Source organism: Arvicola amphibius, chromosome 10 (genome assembly GCF_903992535.2).
Source record: "Arvicola amphibius chromosome 10, mArvAmp1.2, whole genome shotgun sequence".
NCBI classification, from domain to species: Eukaryota; Metazoa; Chordata; class Mammalia; order Rodentia; family Cricetidae; genus Arvicola; species Arvicola amphibius.
Genome location: NC_052056.1, coordinates 95,839,793 through 95,866,648, shown reverse-complemented (window position 1 = coordinate 95,866,648; position 26,856 = coordinate 95,839,793). Strand labels below are relative to the sequence as shown.

General features: G+C 49.5%; 1 protein-coding gene and 1 pseudogene across 3 annotated transcripts in view; both read left to right on the top strand.

The window, feature by feature from the left end:
* Nucleotides 1-5,334: 5,334 nt before the first annotated feature.
* Nucleotides 5,335-5,782, top strand: LOC119825371 (annotated as a pseudogene).
* A 4,909-nt stretch (nucleotides 5,783-10,691) lies between these two features.
* Nucleotides 10,692-26,856, top strand: part of Agfg2 (ArfGAP with FG repeats 2) — a 35,219-nt gene continuing 19,054 nt past the window's right edge. For all 3 annotated transcript variants that reach the window (XM_038345688.1, XM_038345686.1, XM_038345685.1), the window contains exon 1: nucleotides 10,692-11,049. In XM_038345688.1, coding sequence (XP_038201616.1) covers nucleotides 10,829-11,049 — 221 coding nt within the window. In that variant the 5' untranslated portion in view covers nucleotides 10,692-10,828. The remainder of the gene's footprint in view (nucleotides 11,050-26,856) is intronic.

Here is a 26,856-nt window from a genome sequence, read left to right as displayed (position 1 = left end):
TCTGTTCTCTCTCTGCCCTGACGTCAGCTGACTCTGGTTCTTTGAGCCACTCATTGCTTGTGGTCTTTTTGGCTAAGATCCTGTGTTGGTTTGCCCAGCTGCTGCTGAAGAACTTGATAGCTCCCAGCACCTCGCCGGTAAATAAATATTAAGACTGAAGGACAAAAGGAATTAATTTGCCAACAATGACCCTGCTTGCAGCTGCCATTCCCCACCCATCCCCTCTAACGCCATGTTATTATTTAGGACACATAAAAAATTAGCAGTGAAGAAAGACTAATTTGTTAAGCTCATTGTAGGAGGAAGTTACCTAAGCCTGGGACAGGAAGGAGGGCAGTTAACCCATATCATATTCGGTTTCTTTTTGAGACAGGGTTTCTCTGTGTAGCCCTGGCTGTCCTGGAATTCACTCTGCAGACCAGGTTGGCCTTGAACCAGAGGTCTACCTGCCTTTGCCTCCCGAGTGATGGGATTAAAGGCACGTGCTGCAGCTGCCGCCACCAGCACCTAGCCATAACATATATCAAATACCTTTAAATTATATGTGTGTGTGTGTGTGTGTGTGTGTGTGTGTATAACACTCTTGTGAAGGTCAGAAGACACCTTGTGGGAGTCAGTTCTCTCCTTCCATTATTGTGGATCCTGGGGTTTGACCTCAGTCTTGCTGGAAAGTTCCTTCACTCACTGAGCAATCTGTAGACTCTCATATAGAATCGCTGATGAGACACAGGAAAAGTAGGGAAATGAGTGGCTAGACCCAAGAGGAAGAAGGGACAGAGCATTCCATGCTGGGGCTTTCTTGAGGGCAGACTGACACACCTCCAGGGTCCTGTCCTGGGGACTGTGACACTGTAAAGCTCATGTCAGTCAGTAAGGGCTGGCTGGGGATGTGGCTTCGCTGGTAGAGTGCTTGCTGTGCTAGCACGTTTGAAGCCCTGGGTTCCATCAATAACCAATATGGTGGCACATGGCTACTATCCTGGTACTGGGAGGTAGAGGCAGGAAGATCAAAGACTCAGCATCATCTTTCACTGTGCAGCGAATTTGAAGCCAGCCTGGTCTACATGAGTCTAACACACTCTCTCTCTCTCTCTCTCTCTCTCTCTCTCTCTATATATATATATATATATATATATATATATATATATATATACATATATATACATATATATGTGTGTGTGTGTGTGTGTGTTTTATATATTATAATATATACATTGCTGGCAAGGTTGTTTTTTTCAAGACTGGGTTTCTCTGTAGCTTGAAGCCTGTCCTGGAACTCATTCTGTAGATCAGGATGACCTTGACCTCACAGAGAGCTTCCTGTGCCTGCCGCTGGGACTAAAGGCACGTGCCACCATTGCTGGGCCCTCACAAGGTTTTTTATTTTTTTTTTTTGGTTTTTTGAGACAGGGTTTCTCTACAGCTTTAGAGCCTGTCCTGGAACTAGCTCTTGTAGACCAGGCTGGTCTCGAACTCACAGAGATCCGCCTGCCTCTGCCTCCCGAGTGCTGGGATTAAAGGCGTGCGCCACCATCGCCCGGCTCACAAGGTTTTTTAAATGCCCCACCTGCCCTTAACCACCTCCTGGCCACCAGACCTCACCCTTAGTACCAACATAGTGGTAGATCTCCAAGAATTTGACTCTCTGCTAAGGCAAGTGTGTGTTCGCTAGGACTGTAGCCATGTAGAAGCCAGTCACTAAATATTTTGAATACCACCCCTAGTCGGGGTCATGAAAAAGCAAAATCCAAGCAAGTGTGATAAATGGTTTGTAGAAAATGATCTAACATCGAGCCGAGGTTTTGGCTTCTCCTTGGAGTATTGGCAGGAGTTATACACATAGGCGGGCCAGTGTTCTGCTTGATTTGTGCAGCAAAACAATGGCTTAGCTTAAAGAACAAAGGTCTAAGTCAGGCCAGCACATTGTATACAGGTGTGAGCTCTCTGGCTGCATCCATTCTGGAGTCAGCCTCAAGTCCGTTCCACCCCCACCCTACCCCAGGGACAAGGAGAGTGAGAACTTGGAACGAAGCCTGCTCAGATGTCATGCAGGTCTCTGGAGTGGTTGGTAACAAAGATTGACAAGCTTTGCAAAGCAACTGAGGAGTTTGTTGTGGTGACACACGCCTTTAATCCCAGCTCTCGGGAGGCAGAGGCAAGCGGATCTCTGTGAGTTTGAAGCCTGCCTGGTCTACAGAGCAAGTTCCAGGACAGCCAGAGCTACATGGAGAATCCCCGCTTAAGAAATAAAACAAAACAAAACAGATCAGTGTTTATGGGGACTGAAGAGATGGCTCAACAGCTAAGAGCACTGGCTGTTCTTCCAGAGGACGTGATTCAGTTCCCAGCACCTACATGGAGGCTCACGAGCATCTATAATTCCGGTTCCAGGGACCCTGTGCCGTCCTCTGCACTCCACAGGCACATACACACGTGCAGGTGAAGCACTCACACACAGCTGTCTTTTGATTTACTATTTGTTAGGGTCCATGTTAGTACTCATCCTATGCTGTGTTTTAAATCAGAGCACAGACAATAAAATTAATGCTTTTGTTGCTGTTGTTTGTTTATTTTCTTTTTCTTTTTTGTTTTTGTTTGTTTTGTTTTGTTTTGTTTTTGAGACAGGATTTCTCTATAGCTTTGGAGCCTGTCCTGGAACTTGCTCTGTAGACCAGGCTGGCCTCAAACTCATAGAGATCAACCTTCCTCTACCTCCCGAGTGCTGGGATTAAAGTCATGCACTGTCTTTATGCAGCTGTTTATTTTTAAAGACTAGATCAGGCATTGTGATGTACACATTTGATACCAGCATTTGGGAGGCAGAGGCAAGTGAATCTCTCCGAGTTCAAGGCCAGACTAGTCTATATAGTGAGATCTTGTCTCATAGATAGATAGATAGATAGATAGATAGATAGATAGATAGATAGATAGATGGAGATGCGCTGTGCATGTTCGGTATAGATTTAAGTTTCTACCCTCCTCCTCTTTAACTTAAAAGAAAAGGTAATTTTATGTATATGTAGTGTATGTGTGTGCACCATGTGCTTGCAGGAACCCTTGGAAGTCATAAGAGGGTGTTGGATCCCTTGGAGCTGGAATCACAGATGGTTTTGAGCTGCTATACCACCATGTGGGTGCTGGGAACTGAGCCTGGGTCCTCTGGAAGAGCAGCCTGTGCTCTTACCCACTGAGTCATCTCTCCAGCCCTGCACCCACTATTTCCACCTCACAGGTGGTCAAGTTTCTAGGAGCGGAACTCACAGGTGTGCAGACTTCTTTAGGGTGGAATGACAGCCAACTGTAAGTCCGGGTCACATCTGTCTCGTTCTATGATCTGCTGGCTGACGGACTTTGGGTTGTTCCTGTCTGTCGTCTATTGAGACTACACTGGTGTATGAGCGGGTTGTTCCTGTCTGTTGTCTATTGAGACTACACTGGTGTATGAGCAATTGCAAGAATGCATTTATTAGAATGGCTGCTGTCAGTTCTTCTGGACATAAATTTTAGACAATTCTATATCTGAGAATACGCAAGGACTTCCGTTTCTCACTATCCTCAATGACAATTGTTATTTTTCTCCTTCTCCTTTTCTTTTTTTCTTTTCAGATGGGATCTCACATAACGCACGCAGGCTGGCCTCAAACTTTCTGTGTAGCTGAGAATGACCTTGAACTTTACATCCTCCTGCTTCCACTTCCTTCCTGCTGGGATTAGGGATTTCAGGCACACACTGTACTCCCAGTATATTTTGTTTTTGTAGATAGCTTCTATTATGAATTCGTAATGTTTTATTGTCGAATATGTTTTCAGTCCTATCCATTCTACTTTTCATTTTAGACAATACGTTTCATTTGTTTTCGTCTTTGTTTTTGTTTGTTTGTTTGTTTGTTTTGTCTTGTTTTTTTGGAGACATGGTCTCATATCCCTGAGCCATACCTTGAACTACCTGCTCCACCTCTTGAAGGCCGGAATTACAGGCGTACATCATTGCGTCTGTTTTATGTGGTCGTGAGAATCAGGCCCCGGCTTTCTGCATGTCAGAAAAGGACTCAACCGAGTGAGCAAGCTATAGCTCCGGCTGGGTGCCATTCTCCTCGGAGCGTGCATTTAAGCTTTCTTAGTGGAGGCCAAGCCACCTTTGGTCTGGAGTTAACTGGCTGCACCTCAGTCTGTGTCTCTGGGAGCCTCAGCACTCTGGCTGCGAGGAACGTGAGCTATCCCCAGCCCTGCTTTCCCACAGCACATTATCTGGAATTCGGTTTCTGTGCAACACACGTGCTGATAAGAACACAGCTGACCACCGAGAGGAGGCTCAGGAGTGATTAGGGATCTCTACTCTTCTCTTCTCTTCTCTTCTCTTCTCTTCTCTTCTCTTCTCTTCTCTTCTCTTCTCTTCTCTTCTCTTCTCTTCTTCTCTTCTCTTCTCCTCTTCTCTTCTCCTCTCCTCTCCTCTCCTCCCCTCCCCTCCCCTTCCTTCCCCTTCCCTCCCCTTCCCTCCCCTTCCTCCCCTCCCTCCCCTCCCCTCCCCTCCCCTCCTCTCCTCTCCTCTCTTCTCCTCATTGTTCTCCTTCCTCTTCTTCACCTTCCTCCTCTACTTCCTCTCTTTCTCCTCCTTCAGTTCCTCCTCCTCCTCTTCTTTCCCTCACCCATCTATCTCCCCTCCCTCCTCTTTTCCTTCCTCCTCACAATTCTCCTTCCCCTTCTCCTCTTCTTTTCTTACCTTGCTCTGTAAACTTGAACTGTCTCAGCTTCCAAGACTCAGGTGGGGCCTATACAGCTTCTGAGTTTCTCTGTCTGTAGAACAGACTGGAAATGGCCTACAGGCAGTAAATTTCCACAGTGTTAGAGTTGACCTCATTCGTCAACCCTTTCTTTAAAAGCATGGTTTCTAATTGTGTGTGGTGGCTCAGGCCTGTGGTCGAAGCATCCAGGAAGCTGAGTCACTACAAGCCTGTGTTCAAGGCCAGTTAAGCCTATATAGTAAGTTTCAGGCCAGCCTGTGCCATAGCAAAATACTTTGTCTCAAAAATAAACCAATAAGGGCTAAGGGTAGTGATGCACACCTTTAATTCCAACACTTGGGAAACAGAGGCAGGCAGATCTCTGTGAGCTCTAGGCCAGCCTGGTCTACAGAGTGAGTTCTGGGACAGCCAAGGGTATTACACAGAGAAACTTTATCTCAAAATAAATAAATGAGTATAAAAATTAATAAGTTAAAATAATTTAATTAGGCACCCCTCTTTCCTTGTCCCGCGCCAGCCTGGTGGTCCCTCTGCTCTTTCTTCCCATGGCTCGTCGCCCACACCGGCTGTCCAGCCAACTAACTTTTGGACCATGGCCAACCTCGAGCATACCTTCATTGCCATCAAGCCAGATGGCGTGCAGTGCGGCCTGGTGGGCAAGATCATCAAGCGCTTTGAGCAGAAGGGGTTCTGCCTGGTGGCCATGAAGTTCCTTCGGGCTTCTGAGGAGCACCTGAAGCAGCACTACATTGACCTGAAAGACCATCCTTTCTTCCCAGGGCTGGTGAAGTTCATGAACTCGGGGCCTGTGGTGGCCATGGTCTGGGAGGGGCTCAATGTGGTGAAGACAGGCCGAATGATGCTAGGAGGGACCAATCCAGCTGATTCTAAGCCAGGCACCATTCGAGGGGAGTTTTGCATTCAAGTTGGCAGGAACATCACTCAGTGATTCAGTGCAAAGTGCAGAGAAAGAGATCAGTCTATGCTTTAAGCCTGAAGAACTGAGTGACTACAAGTCTTGTGCTCATGACTGGGTATGAGTAGAGATGGATAGCTCTGGGTACTTTTCAGCGTTACTGACGGATCCCTGGGCACAGCTCTTCAGTCCACAGAACGGATCATCTTTTCTAAAACAGTAAAAACTTTGGAACTGGAAAAAAGTAACAATAATTTAATTAAATGTCTGGGGGAGTGATCCGCGTCCAGCCTGGTTCAAGTGCATGGACCTTTCTAGGGCAGTGACGTAGTACAAGGCAGGCGCAGACAGAAAGCTGGGACCGATGGTCTGGGGCCTCTGCTGGGGACACCGTAGCACCCTGGATGGTCTGGGGCCTCTGCTGGGGACACCATAGCACCCTGAGTGGTCTGGGGTCTCTGCTGGAGACACCGTAGCACCTTGAATGGTCTGGGGTCTCTGTTGGGAACACCGTAGCACCTTGGATGGTCTGGGGTCTCTGCTGGGGACACCGTAGCACCTTGGATGGTCTGGGGCCTCTGCTGGGGACACCGTAGCACCCTGGATGGTCTGGGGTCTCTGTTGGGGACACCGTAGCACCCTGAATGGTCTGGGGTCTCTGCTGGGGACACAGTAGCACCCTGGATGGTCTGGGGTCTCTGTTGGGGACACTGTAGCACCCTGGACGGTCTGGGGCCTCTGCTGGGGACACCGTAGCACCCTGGATGGTCTGGAGACTCTGCTGGGGACACCGTAGCACCCTGAATGGTCTGGGGTCTCTGCTGGGGACACAGTAGCACCCTGAATGGTCTGGGACCTCTGCTGGGGACACCGTAGCACCCTGGATGGTCTGGGGCTTCTGCTGGGGACACCACAACAACCTGGGAGATCAGTGTGTTCATGACAGAGTTGAGCGGAGAGGCGGAATCAGTTTGTTTAGCTAAACACAAAGTAGGGTTTACAGTATACAGCTGGATCAAGGAGACAGGATTAGCTCACCTTGGTAGGAGCAGTCTGTATTGGGGAGCAGTCTTCAGGCTGTAGACACACAGGGAAAGAAAGAGATGGTGGACATTTTCTGCACACGCTGTCAATGTTCACACATGGACCAGAGAGAGAGTCTGACATCTCTCTGAGCCTGGGGCTATGAGTCCTTGACATGGCTGTGCCCACAACTAGCAACCTTCACCTAGGACTTCTCTTCCACAGGGCTGTCTCCACTTCCCATAGCTGCCTAGATGGAGACAAGTCTTCTGTTAATCTTCTACTTTCTAACCCCTTCCAAGACAACACAGAGCTGAGGCAGGGGGATTACACACAGCTTGGGGCAGGGGATGGTCACAAGAGTAGCTGGAATCTCAGGTGAAGAATGAATTCATCTCTTTACCTACTCCTTCTAAGAGGGAACATCAACAGCTTGACGTTGTTGGGGGTCTCATGCAGGTAGCTCTGACTGAGATGGCAGTGGCTATTATGTTCACGGCTGGACCCGCAGGCGGGGGTCCAGACAGGTCTGGGTCTCCAACTGCAAACCTTGCTCCTAAGGGAAAGGAGTCAAGGACGGGAGAGATAGCTCTGTTGGCAAGGCACTTGTACAAGCATGGGAACCTAATTTCCATCCCCCTCGTCAGGTATAGTAACGGAAGTTTGTAGTTCCAGCCCTGGGTCACAGAGACGGGGATTTTTGGGGCTAACTGCCAGCCTAGCAAAAGCAGTAATCTCCAGGTCAGTGAAAGACTCTGTCTCAAAAACAAGGAGCATGGCACCTGGGGGACAACACCCGAGGGTGACTCTGGTGTGAACACACACACACACACAGAGAGAGAGAAAGAGAGAGAGAGAGAGAGAGAGAGAGAGAGAGAGAGAGAGAGGCTGTTGGCCAGGCAAGGCCCTTATCATATTTCCTATGCACCAGAAGCAGCTGGACAAATAATGACAGTAAAATGGTCCCTGAAAACTGATCTCGTGGTGTCTGGGAGACCACACCTGCGAGGCTGGACTTTTCTCCTGTTGATGGGGATATGTGATCCAGTAACTGACATGACGTGCCAGTTCATCCCCAGGCAAGACAGAAATCGAGTAACAAAGGCCGGGGGAGCGCTTACTGTTACTATTCTGTGTGTGTGTGCGTGTGTGTGCGTGTGTACGTGTGCGTGCGTGTGTGCGTGTGCGTGTGTGTGCATGTGTGTGTGTGTGAGCACGCGTGCCCACATGCGGGCCAGTCCCTGAGGACAGAAGTCATTGGATGGGTCCCTTGGAGCTGTAGTAACAGTGGTTATCTATCAGCTAGTATGGGTACTGGGAACTGAACTTGAATCCTGTGAAGGAGCGTCAAGTGTTCCAATTGCTGAGCCACCCCTCCAGCTCCCACTATGATACTTTTTGAAAAAGTTTGCTTTCCACCCACCAAATCACCCAGGTTCCGTCGACTTAACTCCCCAAGCACAAAGGTGTAGAAATGAGCTCCATCTACACAAAGGGCTCCTACCAGGGAAGTCACCAAGGCTTCCACCCAGCCACCGGGGCAATAGCAGAGGAGGGTGACCCCAGGCTGCCTGTGCTCTTGCTGATTATGAGGGGACATAGGCTTGTTACTCCCTGATAATGACCTGGGTGGAGCAGAGACAGGAGGAGGCAGCAGCCTTTGGTTGACTTGCGGACCACACCCTGTAGCAAAAGAACTGACTGACAGCTGTCAGAGTCCAATCATCCTAATTTACTCTTCGTTTGCTATTGGTGGTGGGCAAGTGGACTGGTTTGCTTACCATTCCGAGAGGCGAAGAGATGCCTGTCGGCTAAAGAGAAACTGCAAAAGCAGTGGACGGCACAGGTGAAACTCTAAGCTCTGAAAAAAGTACAGATGGCTTTTTTTTTCTTTTCTTTTTTCTTCTTTCTTCTTCATTCATTATTTATTTATTTGTTTGTTTTTGAGACAGGGTCTCACCATGCAGCCCTGGATGTCCTGAAACTCGCTACGTAGACCAGGCTGGCTTCAAGCTCACAGAGATCTGCCTGCTTGAAATTCAAGCCACGAGCAATCAAGCCATGCAGGCAATGTTTTAAATGGACAAAGATGCTACCCCTGCGTATCCGGACGGGACTTGGTGTAACCTCCTTCTGGGGATGAAGCACATTTGTGGCTATGACAGTTGGAGAGGTGGAGTAAACTGCCTACTCTCTCTTACATCTGGACAACTGTATTCTTTCTTACTGTATGTGTGAGTAATTGTGTATGTATGTATGCATATATGTGTATGTATATGTGTGTATGTGCATGTATCTACATATGTATATATGTATGTATATATGTGTTTATATATGTGTATGTTTGTGTATATATGTGCGTATATATGTGTGTATGTATATGTGTGTTTATATGTGTGTGTGTTTGTTTATATATGTGCGTATATATGTGTGTCTATGTGTGTATGTATATATGTGTGTGCATGTATGTATGTGTGTATGTGTTGTGTATGTGTGTGTGTATAGTTTCCTGTCCTGGAGATCAAATACTGTTCCCACCTACTGATTCAGCAGTGTATGTGTGTTTGTGTATGTGTGTGTGTGTGTATGCGTGTGTGTGCTCATGTGTACAAGTATTTGAAAGCCAGAAGTTAACACCAGGTTCTCAGTCATTTTTCACCTTCTTTTTTTGAGACAGGATCTCCAGTGGTCTGGAGCTCACTGATTTGGTTAGACTGGTTGGCTGTCAAGTCCCAGGGATCCCCGTGTCTCTGCATCCCCAGCTCTAGGATTACAGGTGGTTCTGGGGATCGAACTCAGGTTCTCAAGCTTGCCTGGCAAGCACTTCACTGCTCCCAGCCCTGGACTTTCTAGTCTTCATCTCTATGTAACACCTAAGCAACTTCACCACGTCAGTGCCCCTACATGACTCCCTGTACTGATGACTCCGCAACCTGTCTCTCGGGTTCTTTTCTCTCCTGGAATCAGCCCGCTGGAGGGTTCAAAAGGTATCCCATTGACACGTCTGCAACAAAACTGTTGGTTTACGGTGGTCAACACCCCAAAATCTCCTCACTTCCAGCCTTTCCCTTTCCAGGCAGTGACCAAGGACGACTTTGAACCTCTAAAGCTCCTACCTTCACTTTCCAAATGCTTGAATTACAGGCCTGTGTCGCTATTACGGGTTGTATGTAGTATTAGGGGTTGAACCCAGAGCTCAGTACTTGCTAGGCAAGCTTTCTACCAACCGAGATACATCCCTGGTTCCAGAGTGGAGTTTTTAAAATCAGAAGACTCAGGTTCAAACCAGTTCTGTGATATACTTTATTCAACATGTTTTCTTGAATAATTTTTACATACATTTGTGTGTGTGTGTGTGTGTGTGTGTGTACACTCTTTAAGCTCAGAAGACAGCTTACAGGGGTCAGTTTTCTTACAGGAGTGAGCTCCATGGATCAAGCTTGGGATGTAAGGGTTGGTGGCAAATGCCTTCGTCCCTTAAGCTATCTTTGGCATCCCACCTCAAGTTTTTAAAGTGGTGGCTCCACCTATGGCATGGGTAAATAAGACATCTTTTATAAAGCTTCACCCTCCCCTTCTCTGCCTTTCCCTTTCCCCTTCAGTCCCTCCTAGGGCCACTTCTTCTCTGCCTTGCACGTCTCTTGGCTCAGCCTGGAACAAGCCTTTGAAATTTGGCGGGAATTAGTGCCAGGCCTGAGGGTGAGCACTGCGCGCGCGCGGACCACCTCCTTTCTCTCGCACGCTAATTTTGCAATCTTAATAACCAATAAGAGTCAGCCTAGGAACCCGTGGCGAGAGGGGGCGGGGACAAGGAGGAGGGCACGCGCCGTGCTTGCACGGTGGGGGGGTCTCTGTGAACCAATGGAAAAGGCGGGAGGCCCGTTGGCAGTGGGGCGTGGCTGTGGAGGCTCCAGCAACCCGAGGCCGTCCCGAATCGGGCCAATCAGAGCGAGGAGGTGGGAGGGGACTAGCTAATCAGCGTGCAGAACGAGACGAGGAAGGGGGCGGCGGAGTCTGTCGCGGTCGCGGTCGGGGCTGCAGGAGCTGGTGTCAGGGTTGCCGGGCGTGCGAAGGCGGCGGAGGCGGGAAAGGCAGCGAGCGGTTGAAGGGGAGCAACCGCAGACTTGCAGAGGAGCTCGGAGGAGAGATGGTGATGGCGGCTAAGAAGGGCCCGGGCCCGGGTGGCGGGGTCGGAGGGAGCAAAGCGGAGGCTGAAGCGGCTTCGGAGGTGTGGTGCCGCCGAGTGCGGGAGCTGGGCGGCTGCAGCCAGGCCGGGAACCGCCACTGTTTCGAGTGTGCCCAGCGCGGGGTCACCTATGTTGACATCACCGTGGGCAGCTTCGTCTGCACCACCTGCTCCGGCCTCCTGTAAGTGGATCCCGGGAAAAGTGGGTTTGGGGTGAAGGGAATCGGCAAGGAGCTCGGAGCGATCCGGGAGGCCAGGGGAGAGAACCCAGGCATTGGACGTGGTGGTGGAAGGTCGCCTGCTGCAGAGATGTGTCGTGAGGGAGAAAAGGGAAACAGCGCGGGGGCACGGAAAGGCGAGGCTGGAGTCGCGCTGCGGAGGGAAGGGTGGGGGCTGTAGAAGGACACGAGGAGAAGATTGGAGAAACTCCCTGAGGGAGGCGAAGGCGAATTGCAGGTGGGGGAGAGAGAAAGTGTGGAGAATTGAAAGGAACTGGGGTGGGGTGGGGGGAGGGATTTAAAGGGCCAGAAATTGACATAGACCTTTAAAGGGAACTTTAGTTGGGGATGCATTGTGTCTCCGTTGGTAGAGAGCTTGCCTAGCATGCTCCGAGTCCCGAGTTTCCATCCACAGCACTGCATCATACCGAGCACCGTGGCACTCGCCTGTAATCCTCAGCAGTTCAAGGCCAACCTGTGATACCTGAGACCCTTTCCCTTCTACAAAAAAAAAGGGGGGGGGTGATGAGGGGAAAGGGGAAAGAAGTAGGGAAGTCAAGCTTAGGATAAAAGTGTCCCGTTCCTTCTGACTTGTTTGCCTCCAGCAGTGCGATGTAGCCGGGAATGGAAAACACGACGCGGTTTAGCCCAGGTTGACAGCCTAGAGTGGCAGGTGCGATGCCAGGGATCAGGTGCAGATCCTAATCTTCCAGAGCTCTGGAATGCTAGCTAGAGGGTAGACGACTTAGGAAATCTAATAAGGGCAGAAAGCCAAAGGGTTATCCTGGCAGACGGCTCAACTTTCCTGAAGAGATGAGGATCAGAATGGGATATTCTTTTATTTTTTCCTTTTCCTATCCCCACTTTAAAGTTCCATTTTGTTTCTCTATTTTGTACTGTGGGGGCATGTAGGTTCCATGACTTGTGTAGGGACCAACAATTTCCCTCCAGGATGTGGGTCCTGGGATCGGACTCAGGTCCACGGGCATGGCTGCAAACTCCCACACTTACTGAGGTGGCTCACTTTTTTTTTTCTTAAGAGATGGAGCCTCATACAGGCCAGTCTGACCTTTTTGGTTTGTTTGATCTTTTGAGACAGAGTTTCCCTTGTGTGCTGCCCTGGCCAGACTGGCCTCAAACTCCTGGCAGAGATCCTCCTGCCTCTGCCTCCCAAATAGTGGGTGGAATTCAAGGCGTGCACCACCTCTGCCCAGCCCAGGCTGACCTTTAATTCACTGTGCAACTCGGACTACCCGTGGAAGCCCAGATCCTCCTGCCTCCACCTCGCAGGGGCTGGGATTACAGGCATGCACTGCCATGCTCAGCGTGGGGTCATTCTTAAGTGCACTAAGTCTCATCTAGTAAACTGTAAACTTGGGGGACAGTTTAATATTTATAATGATTTATAATGAATAATAATGGTTGTATCCAGCACGGACACTGTCATTCCCTGCTACTTCTTATAACAGTGCTTGCCCAGATTTCATATATAATAAGCTCCCCTTCTTTAGGGAATTATTTGACTAACATCAGGTACCAGATCTTTGGGTGGTTTTATTATTAGTAGTAGTAGTATTTTGGTGTTGGGTTTTTTTTTTTTTTTTTTTTTTTTGGTTTTTCGAGATAGGGTTTCTCTGTAGCTTTGAAGCCTGTCCTGGAACTAGCTCTTGTAGACCAGGCTGGCCTCGAACTCACAGAGATCTGTCTGCCTCTGCCTCCCAAGTGCTGGGATTAAAGGCATGCGCCACCACCACCGGCACTCTTTGGGTTTTTAGGGAGTTATTTTGCCCAGTTTTCTAGTATTATTTTAGTACACTGCTATTTTGGCTTTTTTTTTCAATAAGGAAAGTTATCCTGCTCTTATATGCATACCAGCCTTAAAAAAAAAAGCAAGGAGTATTGTTCTCATGTGACAGATGGGAGATCAAAAGCAGAAAGGGGTTTAGTAATTTACCCAGTGCCATATGGAGGATTCTGTTTCCAGCGCTTGTTATTTAGTATGAGTTATGATCGTGGGGAGACCAGAAATGAAGATCCAGGTGTCCTAGGAGACAGTTTGGAATTGTGTTTCTACTCCATTGTCACCCTCTTTTTCAAATTTCTATGGCTTTTTTTTTTTCTTTTTTGAGGCAGAGTCTCCTGTAATCTGGGCTAACCTTGAATATGTAGCTGAGGATGTCTTTAAACTTCTGTTCCTTTTGCGTCCACCTCCTGGGTGCTGGGATCACAGGTGTGCACCACCAGCCTGGTTTGCAAGGTGCTGGGGTCCAGCCCAAGCCTTTAGGAACGCTTAGGAGGGCATGTGGGTGAGCTGGAAACATCCCCCTCCCTCCCCCTGTCCTCTCTCAACTGCACTTCTGCATTGTGAGGCTGAAAGTGATTGGGGCCGGGCAGTGGTGGCGCACACCTTTAATCCCAGCACTCAGGAAGCAGAGGCTGGTGGATCTCTGAGTTCAAAGCCAGCCTGGTCTACACAGCAAGTTCCAGGACAGCAGAGTCTACATAGAGGAACCCTCTCACCTCCGCCCCCCCCCCCAAAAAAAAAAGAAAATGATTTTGGTCTAAGTAAAAAGCGTTGTGGCCGGGCGCCGTGGCTCGTGTCCATGATCTCAACATTGGGGCGATTGAAGCAGGATAGTCGTGAATTTGAGGTCAGCCAGGACTGTTTGGCTAAACCACCCACCCACCCACCCACACACACACACACACACACACACACACAGGAAAATGCCAGCATGAGGACCCGAGTTTAGATCCACAGTACCCAGGTAAATGCCAGGAGGTCATAGTAGCTTGCTTGCAATCCTATCACTTAGGAGGTGGGTGTAAGGGGTCCATGGCCAAGCTGTCTAGTAAGACTGGCTGAATCAGTGAGCTTATGGTCCAGGAGAGAGGCATTGAGCAACCGAAGAAGGCACTCAGTGTCAGCCACTGGCCATTGCATGCACTGGCACTCACACACATGTGAACATGCATATACACGGAATACCCTCCCTGACCCTCAAAGGGGAATAAGTGTATTATAGCATATGGTAAAAAAGAAAGCGTGAATCTTGGAACGTTTTGAGAAGGGAGATCTGCTTTGTTTTCCTGATACTTGGGCCTGAACTCAGGACCTTATACACAATAGGCAAGTACTCTGTGGCTGAGCCATGCCCCCAGTCCTGGAAAATCAAATTATAGCATTGCGTAGAAGTGAAGAGAAGCCATAATGATTCCTCAGAGCCAGGTCCTAGAAAGAAACTGCCAGGAGAACTATCAATTAGTTCTAATGGTTAGTGGTGATGGCGTGAAGATAACAATCTCGTGGTGGGCTGGGGCTGGAGAGATGGCTCAGCAGTTAAAAGTACTTGTTTTTCATAAGATCCAGGGGCAGCCCCCTGCACCCATAAAACAGCTCACAACTGTCTGTAATTCCAATTCAAGGGAATCCGGCATCCTCTTCTGGTCCCCCAAAGCACTAGGCATACATGCGTACAGGCGTACATACCGATAAAACAGTCATATACATATTCTTTGTTTCTTTGTTTTGCTTTTTCTCGAGACAGGGTCTCACTATGTTACTCTGACAGTCCTTGAACTCAATCTGCCTCCTGAGTGCTGGGATTAAAGGCATGGGCCACCACCTCCCAGCTCATGCATGTATTCTAAAAATAAGTAAATTAAAACGAACAAACAAACAAAAAAAAAACAGGGCATTGGAGAGATGGCTCAGCAGTTAAGAACACTGGCTGCTCTTCCAGAGGTCCCGGGTTCAATACCCAGCACACACATGGCAGCTCACAACTGTCTGTAACTCCAGTTCCAGGGGATCCAACACCCTCATACAGACATACGTGCAGGCAGAACACCAATGCACATAAAATAAACCTTTAAAAAAAAACAACAGTAGCAACAAAACCAGAGCCCAATGATTAATAATAACAATAATAATAATAATAAACTAAACACATACCTTTGGCAGGGGGGGTGTGTATCTCACTTGGTAGAGAGCTTGTTTAGGTTGCACGTAGCCCCAGCTTCAATCCTTCGATCTGTGTAAACACCCCCCTGCAATCCCATCACTTGGGTTGACACAGGAGGATAAAAAAAAGTTCAAGGTCATCTTTAGCTACTTAGTGAATTTGGGGTCAGCCTGTGATCCAGGGAACCTTGTCCTTAAAAAGAGATAAGCGATGGCTCAGCTGTAAAAGTGCCTGCTGCCAAGCCTGATGACCCGAGTTCAGTCCCCGGGACCCCAACGGTGGGAAGAGGAGAGCTGAGTCCCCCAAGTCTAAGTTGTCCTCTGACCTCTACACACAGGCTGTGGCACAGACACACACACACACACACACACACACACAGAATAAATAGGTGTAATTAAGTTGAGGGGCTGGGCAAGGCCGTGTAGACCAAGCTGTCCTCAAGCTTAGGGATCTGGCTACCTCTGCCTCCCAAGTGCTGGGACAGAAGGCATGCACTACAACGCTTGAAAAGAGAAAACCCTGCATAAGCAGTAAGTGCTGACTTTGTTACCATTATTTTATAGATTTTGGTCTCAAGTATCCCCTGATAATCTTCATCTTCTATAATGAATATCCCTCAACCAGGACAGAAGGGAGGCCAAGGGATCTAGGCCACAATAAAAACCTGATTTCCTTTGCTGGCAAAGTTAACTGCTTCCGCATCAGTGCAGAATTTGTAGAAACTTATACCTCTCCCTCGAGGTCGCTGTCCCAGCTCTTGGTCTCGCTACTGAAGAGGCTGACACCTGGGTTGGTGAGAGGAGTCGGTGGGTAAAGGTGCTTGCTACCACCTCTGATGACTGGAGTTTGACTCCCTGGACCCCCATGGCAGAAGGAGAGAGAGAATTGACTCCACATTGTCCTGTGTCCCCCATCGGAGGACCAGGGCGCATACAAACTGTATACACATGCACACGCACACACACACACATGCACACGCACACACGCGTGTTAAGGACTAGACTGATGACTCGATAAGAGCACTTGATGTGCTGGGTGGTGGTGGCGCACGCCTTTTTTCCAGCACTCGGGAGGCAGAGGCAGGTGGATCCCTGTGATTTCGAGACCAGCCTGGTCTACAAGAGCTAGTTCCAGGACAGGCTCCAAAGCTACAGAGAAACCCTGTCCCAGGAAAAAAAAAAAACAAAAAACACTTGGTGTCTTGCAGAGGACCAGGGTTCAGTTCTCAGCACCCACACAGTGGCTCTCAGTGACCTGTTAACTTGAGTTCCAGGAGAGCCAGTGCCCTCATCTGACTGAGGATACCAGGCATGAATGTGGAATATATACACACACTCAAGCAGAGCACACATAAAAAATAAATTAAAAAATCTTTAAAAAGTTTTTAAAATGTACTTAAAGAAGTTGACTCTTGCCAGGCAGTGGTGGCACACGCCTTTAATCCCAGCACTCAGGATGCGGAGGCAGGTGGATATCTGTGAGTTCAAGGCCAGCCTGGTCTACAGAGTGAGTTTCAGGACAGTCTCCAAAGCTACAGAAAAACACTGTCTCAAACATCCCCTCTTCCCCCCAAAAAAAGTTGTTGCCCCTTGTAAGCAGTGGGTGTAAGTTGCTGTGGCGGGCTTTGTGCCTCAGACTGCGTGGGCTGCTGAGGATCTTCTGTGCCCACAGCACTCAGTTCTCAATGGGTCATCTAGGTGGCTCAGTGCGTAAAGATGCCTGCTGCCAAGGTTGACAGCCTGAGTTAGATACCCAGGGCCCTCGTGGTGGAAGGAAAGAACTGATCCCAAAAGGTCAGCCCTTCTTATGCAGTCCAGGCACACCTGCCCAGGGAGGCACCTCCCACAGTGCACTGGGCTCTCCCACATCAATCATTAATCAAGAAAATGTCTTATTCCCTCTTGCCAGAAGACTTCTGTCAGGTTGACCGACCAACCAGGACACGTACCTCAAAGCACGATGAACCGAATTCAAATGCTCAGTGCCTGTCAGTCGTGGCGCACACCTTTAACCCCAGCACTCAAGAGGCAAAGGCAGCCGGATCGCTACAAATGTGAGACCGGCCTGGTCTACATAGGGAGCACCAGGCCAGGCAGGACTAGAGATGGTTCCTTGTGCGTCTGTAGCTCCAGGGCTGTAGGGAAGCAGAGACAGGAAGATGCTAGGGTTTGATGGCTCCAGGTTAGGTGAGCGACCCTGTCTCAGAGAACAAGGTGGAACAACACACCTAACACCCTCCTCTGGCTTCCGGAATGCCACACGTGGGTGTGTGGGCCCATACATCCCCCACACCGCACAAGATAAAAATGTCGTCTGTCTCCATGTGTGTCTCTGTATTACGTGCATTCGATCCACTGGAACTGGAGCCTCCATGTGGGTGCTGGAATCAAACCTGGGTCCTCTGGAAGAGCAGCCAGTGCTTGTAACTGCTGAACCACCACTCCATCCCCATGTGTTTCTTTTTTCTTTTCTTTCTTCCTTCCTTCTCCCCCGCCTCCCCCTCCCCTTTTTTTTTTTGAGTCAGGGTTCCATGTAGCCCAGGCTAGCCTCAGACTAGCTACAGAGCCAAAGGTAGCCTTGAAGTTCTGGTCCTCCTGCCTCCATCTCTTGAGTGTTGGGGTTATGGATATGCATGCCCTTCTCTACCCAGCTCAGGAGACTTGAACCTAAGGCTTCAGTCATGCTAGCTAGCAACTCTACCAGCTGAGCCGCATCCCCAACTACCAGAAGAGCAGATCAAAGAGCAAATGCTACCCTCACCACCCTAGTTAGAGGAGAGAAGTGGGGGATAGGTTTTTATCTTAAAAGCCATCTTTCCCTTTGACTCTCTTACAAACATGGCTGCCTTTTAGAGACGGAGCCTTCTGGGTTCAGTGTTGTGGAACTGCTAGGGTTCCCAGTTGGCCAGATTGGCTGACGCGATGGAACTGTTTGTTCTAGCCAAAGCTTAATTCCCTAAGGTTTGAGGAAAGAAAAAAAAATCACATTTATATTTGTCATGTTTATTGCGAGTGTGTGTGTGTGTGTGTGTGTGTGTGTGTGTGCGCACGCGCACATGCATGCCCTGTGTGGTCCTGGCTGTCCAGGAGCTCTCTCCGTAGACCAGGCTGGCCTTGGACTCAAAGATCCGCCTGCGTCTGCCTCCTGAGTGCTGGGATTAAGGGTGGGCGCCACCACCACCCGGCACACTTTTTTTTTAACAAGGTCTTTCCTCAGCTGTAGCTGTAGCCTGCCACATTGGTGTTCCTGGGAGAACTGCTAGTCTGTGTAGTTTCTAAATTTACATGTGCCTGCATGCGGGCTGCCACAAATGTGGTTGCCGAATCTGAGCTAGTTTTGATCATTTTGTTTTCCGATACCTAACTTCTGCCTTTGGCAGTAGTGGGGATTGAACTTTGGACCTCATGCATATGAGGCAAGCGCTCCGCCAGTGCGCTACAGCCCCAGCCCCCTAGTGATTTCTTCAACCAGAATGTAGATGTTTTGGATTTTCCCCAACATACATATATGCTTAAGATCTTTCTTTGTGACTGCATGTATTTATTTATTTGTGTGGAAGCCAGGGGGGGGGGCAGCTGTAGGCATTGGTTCTCTGCTTCTACTATGTGGGTCCTGAGGATCCAGTTCAGGTCAGTAAGTTTTGACAGCAAGTACCTTTACCTGCCAGGCCATCTCACAAGCCCTTGTATTGCTCTCTTATTTTGTTTGTTTGATTGTCTGTCTGTTTTTCTGAGACAGGGTTCCTCTGTAGCTTTGGAGCCTGTCCTGGAGCTAGCTCTTGTAGACCAGGCTGGCCACGAACTCACAAAGATCTACCTGCCTCTGCCTCCTGAGTGTTGGGATTAAAGACGTGCACCACCACTGCCTGGCTCCCTTATATTGCTTTTGAGACAGGTTCTCATGTAGCCCAGGCTAGCCTCGCACCCCCTATATAACCAAAGCTGGCTTGCTACATGTCACATGTAACCCGGCACTCCTGAGGCTTAGGTGTGATGTGATGTACATGTCACATGTAATCCAGCACTCATGAGTCTTAGGCAGTGGGGCACAGTTTAAGGTCAGCCTGGGGAACCTACTGAGACCCGTCTCAAAGAAAAAGCATCTACCGAACAAAACCTTAATGTTTTATGTTTGTGTACATGGTCCTGCACACATAGATGGGGCCAGGTTGAACCTTGTGGGTCAGGTATCACCCACCTTGGCTTTTGTTTTTGTTCTTTTTTTAAGACAGAGTCTCTCAGTGACCCGGATCCCACTGGTGAAGCTAGGCTGTCTGACCAGCAAGTAACGGGGAGCTGTCTATTGCCACCTCCCTGGTGCCAAGATTACAGTCCCATGCCACCACATCCAGCTTTCTTTATGTGGATTCTGGGGTTCGAACTAGGGTCCTTGTGCTTGTTCCGCAGACACGTATAGACAGCCATTTCCCTGATCCTTGATCTTTCTCAGGCTTTCTTAAAAGCCACTGTGGGATAAACCACTGTTTGGAAAGAAAACAGAAGCCGGTCAAGGTGGCCCATGCCTGCAGTCTCAGCACTCGGGAGCTGGAGGCTGCAGGACAGGAGTTCAGAGTCATCTTTAGCTGTGTAGCAAGTTGAGATCAGCCTGGCCTGCGTGAGACTCCTGCCTCAAAATGTCCTCTCCCCCTGAAAGAAAGGGAGGGCGGGAAGGATGGAGGAAGGAAGGAAAAAAGAAGGGAGGGAGGAGGGAAGTAGCTTTGATGCTACTTCTTTTTTTTCTTTGCAAAGCAAGCCCTGCTTCTGTGCCCTTCGTTGTCAGGTTCTTATTTAATCTTATTTATTAATTAATTATTTAACTAATTAATTAATTATTAATTTAATTATTTAAGTGACTAATAGACACTGTTTAAATTATTTATTTATTTATTTACATTGGTGTTTTGCCTACATATATTCTTGTGTGAGGTTGATGATATATAGCCAGTTGTTAGCTGTCATGTGGTTGCTGGGAATTGAACCCGGGTCCTCTGGAAGAACAGTCAGTGCTCTTAACCACTGAGCCATCTCTCCAGCCCTCTAACAGACACTTTTTACTCCCTCAGTGAGAATCCGAGGACATGGGAGCACTCCAGGCGGTGCCTCAGTTTCCCCCCCTCTGGCTTGCTAGAAGTGGTTGCTGGCTGAAGCACCCTGCCTCTGTGGAAGGCAGGTGTAGCTGGCTGTCCCGTCATTCAGTACTTTTCCGTCTGTTTGAATTGGAAAGTACACATGTACCTTGCCCTGTTTATTTCCTTTTGCTCCCTCGCCTCCCTCGGCTCTCGTAGTCACCTTTACCAGGCAGAGGTAAATGACAGTTTCATTTACTTATTGATTCAGGCTTTGTGTGTGTGAGTGCATGGGGTTGTGGCTCCAGACTAAGGGGGTGTGTGGGGGTGTGGCTCCATGCTGTAGGGGCGCATGGGGTTGTGGCTCCAGACTAAGGGTGTGTGTGGGGGTGTGACCCCATGCTGGTGGTGTTCCTCAGGGATTCTCCTCCGGTTTGGGTTTTTGTTTGTTTGTTTGTTTTGAGACACTGTCTCTCTATGTGGCTCTGACTATCCTGGAGCTCACAGAGATCGCCTGCCTCTGCCTCCCTGGTACTGAGAGTAAAGGCCCCAGCCCTATTGTGCCCTAACACTCATTCTCCTTCTGGTCTGGAGCTCACCAGCCATGCATAGCCTTTTTTTCCCCCTGAGACAGTTTCCCTATGTAGCCCCGGCTAGCCTGGAACACACTCTGTAGACCAGGCTGGTCTTGAACTCAGGGATGCCCCTGCCCCTGCCCCTTCCTCTTGGGTCCTGGGATTAAAGGCATGTGCCACCATGCCTGGTAGCCTAGCTTTTGGTTCTGAACATCAAACTCAGGTCCTCGAGCTTGTGAGATAATCCCTTTGCCATCCCAAAGTCCCTGGTTTATTCATCTTAATGTTAGAGGTCAATGAATAACTTGAACAACCTCTCAAGATGGGGCGCCTTTAATCCCAGCACTCGGGAGGCAGAGGCAGGCGGATCTCTGAGTTCGAGGCCAGCCTGGTCTACAAGAGCTAGCTCCAGGACAGGCTCTAGAAACTACAGGGAAACCCTGTCTCGAAAAACCAAAAAAAAAAAAAAAAAAAAAAAAAAAAAAAAAAAAAAAAAAAAAAAAAAGAAGTAATTTTTAAAAAAAAGGGTCAAAGAAGCCAGGCATGGTGGCATAGGTCTGCAGTCCTAGCCCTGCCTGAGAAAGGATGATTTGAAAACCCAAGGCTAGCCTGGGCTACATAGACCTGATCTAGTCTGAGGTACATAGTCTGTCTCAAAAAGCAAAAGAAGAGCCAGTGAAAAGGCTCCTGAGGTACAGGAGCCTGCCACCAACCCTGGTGACCTGAGTTCAGTCCCTAGACTCCACGTGGAAGGGGAGCACTGACTCCCTGAAGTCGTCCTCCGGCCTCCACAGGTGCTCTGTAGCACGAGTGCCCCCGCACACCTAGACACACACATAAATAAGGGAGCCCGTGAGACGGGCCAGTGCGTAAAGGTGCTCGCTGTCCAAAATAAATAAATAAATAAACAAACAAACAAATGTGATTTTTTGAAAAGCAGAACAAGAGAAGAAAAAAAAAAAGCAGCTGGGGATGGTGGCACACACCTGCAATCCCGGCCCTTGGGAGGAAGGAAAAGGAAATAGAGTGAAGATAGAAACAGGAGGGAAATGCATCAAGGCTTGAGAGTGGAGAGGAAGCCAGCAGGCGCATTCCTGGCTCTGCACAATACAGTGTTGTTTATAGAAGCTGGGCAGGGGGGAGCGAAGTGGGTTGACGCAGAATTTAGATGAAGGAGATTTTTTACATTGGTGAAATTGACCGTGAAGCAGGGTGACAGGGACCTTCCTCAGGACTGTTGAATCCCTTAGCCGGGACTTCTTGGGACTCCTTGGCATGTGTCAAAGAAGATGGCTCCGTGGGCAAAGGCCCCAGCTCGGGAGCCTGATGGCCTGAGTTCAGTCCCCAGGACCTGACTTCCCCATGCATGCTGTGGCACACGCACACGTTACATAAATCACTGAAAAAGGCTTACTTATTTGGGTTGGGTTTTTTTTTTTTTTTGTTTTTCAATTAGAAAAGAGATAAATAGGTTTAGCCACTCCTTGATCTCAAGTAGCAGACTGGCGCTTCTAGCAGTAAAGAAACCCAGACCCAGGGTGTTGAATCTGAACACAAACATTCAGAGGAAAGGAATTCCCAAGTTTGAATCTGGCACCGACAAGAGGTGACACTCGATGCTGGGTGGGACTGGGTTTTTCCACTGTTGACCTGGCAGAACCTTCTGATCTCAGCCTCAGCAGGTTTGCGGCCCTCGCAGATTGAGATCGAAGCAGAAATATAGGCCGGCATGAGGGTGATGAGGTGTGGGAAGGTGGGGAGACTTGGGTCTTCAATAAAATCAAAGGGGAGGAGAGGGAGGCGGGGAGAGGCCTGCAAAGACTCTGGTGTCTGGGCATGCAAGAAGTTGCCTTGGCAGAGGACTTTCGAGTATTCCGAATGCTATTAGGAGCCTGTTTCTAAAAAGAAAGTAGAGGCTGGGGACGTGGCTCTGTGGGTGGGATGCTTGCCCAGTGTAGGGGAAGGTACTGGTTGGTCGCCAGCAGCTCATCCGTCGGGCATGGTGGCGCACAGGTCTCCTCCCGTCATTGGGAGGTGGAAGCAGGGGAATCAAGAGTCCAGCACCATCCTCAGCTATGGAGGAAGTTCAAGGTCTAGCCTGGGCTTCGTAGTCCAGAAAGAAGTAGGGAGGGAGAAGAAGGAAAATAAATGTGACACTGGCTTAAGGTGGAAGCCATTGTAGTCCCTTTGCTCTCTGTTGCTTTCCCCTGGGGCTGCAGAGATGCCACATGGGTAAGAGCTCCAAGTTCAGACCGCCAGCACCCATGTTTAAAGCTAGGCATGGACATGTAATAGCAGGGACGTGGGAGGTGGAGGCAGGAGGATGGCTGCTTTCTCTGACCTGCCACGTGCACACATGCATGCACACACCACAGGCACATTAATTAATTAATTGAAAATTATTGCCCTATTCAGGCTGGGCAAGAAAATTTAATCTCTGAGTTTGTCTGGCATGAGTTTGCCGTCACGGAAAGGCAGCCCCTTCTAATTTGGGGGTGTGGGTGGAGGGGAGAACCTGAATTTTGTTGGAGACACTGGGTGTGAGCCAGAGGGTTGGGTCTGTTTCGTTCCAGGCCAGTGAGTCACATCTGGCCCATCACATGACCCTGGCACTCACATGACCCTGGACCGAACCCAACCAAATGCCAAACACCTAGGCCTCTCTCTCAGCTGCTGGCAGGAGAGGGCCCTGTTTCTACATCTGTGTTCTCAGCCAGCAGTGACCTCCGTATGATTCAGAGAGGCAGAGTCTGACTCAGGCCCTGCAAGGAGAAGGCCTCTTCCCAAGCTGCAGCCTCCTTGTGGAGAGTTCGTTCTCCCTGTAATCTAGTCCCCGGGCATCAAGGTCAGAGCTGTGTTCTCCCGCACAGCACACTGCACACTGTCCGATAGAAACATCCTGTCCTGCGCCCTCCCTCCCTCCGGAGACAGCCCTCCTGTCCAAGCTCCGGCAGAAGGTCTGCTGTTCTTTGTCAGCCACTTTTGATTGATGCCTGCCTCAGGTCTGCCTCCTCCTCCTCCTCCCCTTCCCCCTAACCAGGAAGCGCTTCTGTGTTTACAACTCCTAACAGTTCCTGGTTGTCCTTTCAGGAAATGTCAGTGACCTTCTTATGATAGGCTTCAAATCTGTTTTTCTAATGTAAACATAATAAATTTCACCGTTCCCATGACCTGGCCAGTTCTCTTCCTTCCCCACTGCTAACATCCTGAATCGCATTCTCTCTAATCCATCAGTGTCTGGATGGCATCTATGGCAATGAAAAGTACACTGTACAGGCTTCTCGAGTCCCCACCCTTGGTGGGGTTTTCTGTTGGTTTGGTTTTTGGTACCGAGAAGTGGAACCCAGGGCTTTATGCAGTAGGCCACTGGGCTGCATCACTCTACCCGTGTCTGTGTGTGTGTGTGTGTGTGTGTGTGTGTGTGTGTGTGTGCGCGCGTGCGCGTGCACGCACGCGTCTGTGTGTGTGCGTGGCGTCTGTGTGTGTGCGTGGCATCTGTGTGTGCGCGTGGCGTCTGTGTGTGTGCATGGCGTCTGTGTGTGTGCATGGCGTCTGTGTGTGTGCATGGCGTCTGTGTGTGCGCGTCTGTGTGTGTGTGTGCACGTGTATGTGTCTGTGCATGTGTGTTGTGCATACGTGTGAGTGTCTCTGTGTATGCATGTGTTGTGTGTGTGTGTGCATGTGTACATTCTTGTGTGGAGGCCCCCCATCAACTTCCGGTGTTGTTCTCCAGTGCTGCCCACCTTGTTTTTTGAAATAGGGCCTCAGTGAGACCTAAGGCTTGCCGTTGGCCCAGGCTAGCTGTTAAAAAGCCGTGGGAATCCTCCTTCTGTCCCTGCCTCCCCAGCCCCGGAGTTGCAAGCATGTATTATTACAATATTACATGTGTTTGCAATACAGTACAAAGCACGTATTACAAATGGTTCTGGGAATCAAACTCGGAATCTCAGGCTCACGCAGCGAGCACTATATGGGCTGAGCTGTCTCCCCAATGTCTTCTCCCAGTCTTTTACTTCAAGGCGGGGTCTCACCAAGTTACCGAGGCTGGCCTTGAACTAATTGTGTAGCCAAGGCTGTCCTAGAATTTACGATTCTCCTGCTTTGGCCTCCCAGGTAGCCGAGATTATAGGTCTGTGCCATGCCGGTGAATTCCTTGGTCATTGGATACACTTGGTCACAGACTATGTCCTTTCGTTTGTGTACCGCCCCCCCCCCCCCAAGCCTCTATTATAATGCCTTGTACTTTGGCCAGGTGAAGACTTGTTGGTGGCCTCGTGTAGTGATGCAGGCCTGAAATCTCAGGAATTCAGTGGTGAGATGAAAGGTTCTGGGCCATCCTAGACTCCATAACAGGCCTGAGGATGTGGCTCGGTTTGTAGAGATTCAGGAAGGCTTGGTGTCTGTCCCCAGCACCACATAAAACACCCTGCTGGCACGTGCACACCTCTTTCCTTCGATTTTTGATTTTTATGTGCATTGTTGTGAGGGTGTCGGTTCCCTGGAACTGGAGTTACAGACAGTTGTGAGCCGCCATGTGGGTGCTGGAAACTGAACCCTGGTCCTCTGGAAGAACAGCCAGCGCTCTTAACCGCTGAGCCATCTCTCCAGCCCCGCAGGCAGGCCCACCTCTAAGGCTAGAACTTGGGAGATAGAGGAAGGATGGTCAGAAGTTCAAAGTCATCCTCGACTCCTCCTAGTTGGAGGCCAACCTGGGCTATAAGAGAGCTCACCTAAAAAGACAAACAAAAGGGACTTAGTTGTGGGGGGACAGCAAGGTGGACTCGGGCCAGTATGCAGAAGGCCCCAGTGGTCTGGACAGGGAGAATCCTGAGGTTAAGGAGAGCAAACAGTAGGAGGGGTTTATTAAAAGCAGGCTGGAGTGGCTGGGATATAGCTCAGTTGGTAGAGTGTTCATAGACCATGCGTGAAGCAAGCCCGGGTTCGACCCCCCAGCATGCGTAGAAAGGGACGTGGTTTTTACCACTTGTAATCCCAGCACTTGGGAAGTGGAGGCTGTGGGATTAGGAGCTCAAGGTCATCCTTAACCACACAGCGAGTTCGAGGCCAACCTGGACTATTTGAGACCCTGTCTCAAAATAACGAAGGGGAAAAGCAGACCAACTCAAAAACCAAATCAAGCTGTGAATGAGCAGATGCTCAGCGGAGGCTGACTGCCTGGGGAACCGGATCCTGTCTAAGAGCTGTCGTTTGCTCCAGGACCCAGCTCTGCTGTCTGGTCCCCTCTCGTCTTTCCTTGGACGTCACGCTCTTGGATACTGCTCTCTGGAGAGCCCTGACTCAAAAGCCCAGCAGCAGGATGCCTGGAGATGACCTCGTCTGCAGTGTCCGGGCCTCGAAATGAGCAGGTTCATCCCCCAGCAGCCGCCGCCCTCACTGCCTGCTCTGTGGCTTGGCGTCTGCCCCTCTCCACACTCCGCCATCACCCGTGATGGCGCGTTAACGGCCGTTCCTCCAAACTTGGCAGGGAGACCTTTGTGCTGGGCACACACCTGCAAGTGCAGATGTGCGATCCTCACTTAAATCCTTTTAATTTTATTATTTGACACTTGTGGATATCCTGCCTGTATGTGTATGTCTGCGTACCTTGTGGGTACAGTGAAGTCATCAGACCCCCTGGAACCCCCTGGAGTGACAGATGGCAGTGACCCACCGTGTGGTTGCTGAGAATCCAGCGCAGGCCCTCCGCAAGAGCAGCCGGTGCTCTGAACTCCTGAGCCACCTCTCCAGCCCTTATCTTTATTCATTTACTTTTTTGAGACAGGGTCCATAGTCCTGGCTAGCCTTGAACTTGCTGTATAGCCAGGGGTGGCCTCCTCCACCTCCCCAGAGCTGCAGCTGCGGTTCTCGGCCACCACACCTGGGTTCTGCAGGGCTTCATGAAACATTCTACCAATGACTTATGGTCCCAGAACCTACCCCGTGTGTCAAAGCCAAAGAGGCCTCAGTATCAGAGATGCTCTCATCGTGTGTCTGCGGTCTCTTATTTCCTGGTCTGATTTATTTGTTTTGGCTTGGCTGGCTTTGCTTTAAGATGAGGGCAATAAGTCTACCCCCAGAGTAAAATTTAAAGTAGAAAACAAAACAAAACAAGGAGGACTCGAGAGGGCTGGGGAGATGGTTCAGTGGGTAAAGGCCACCAAGCCTA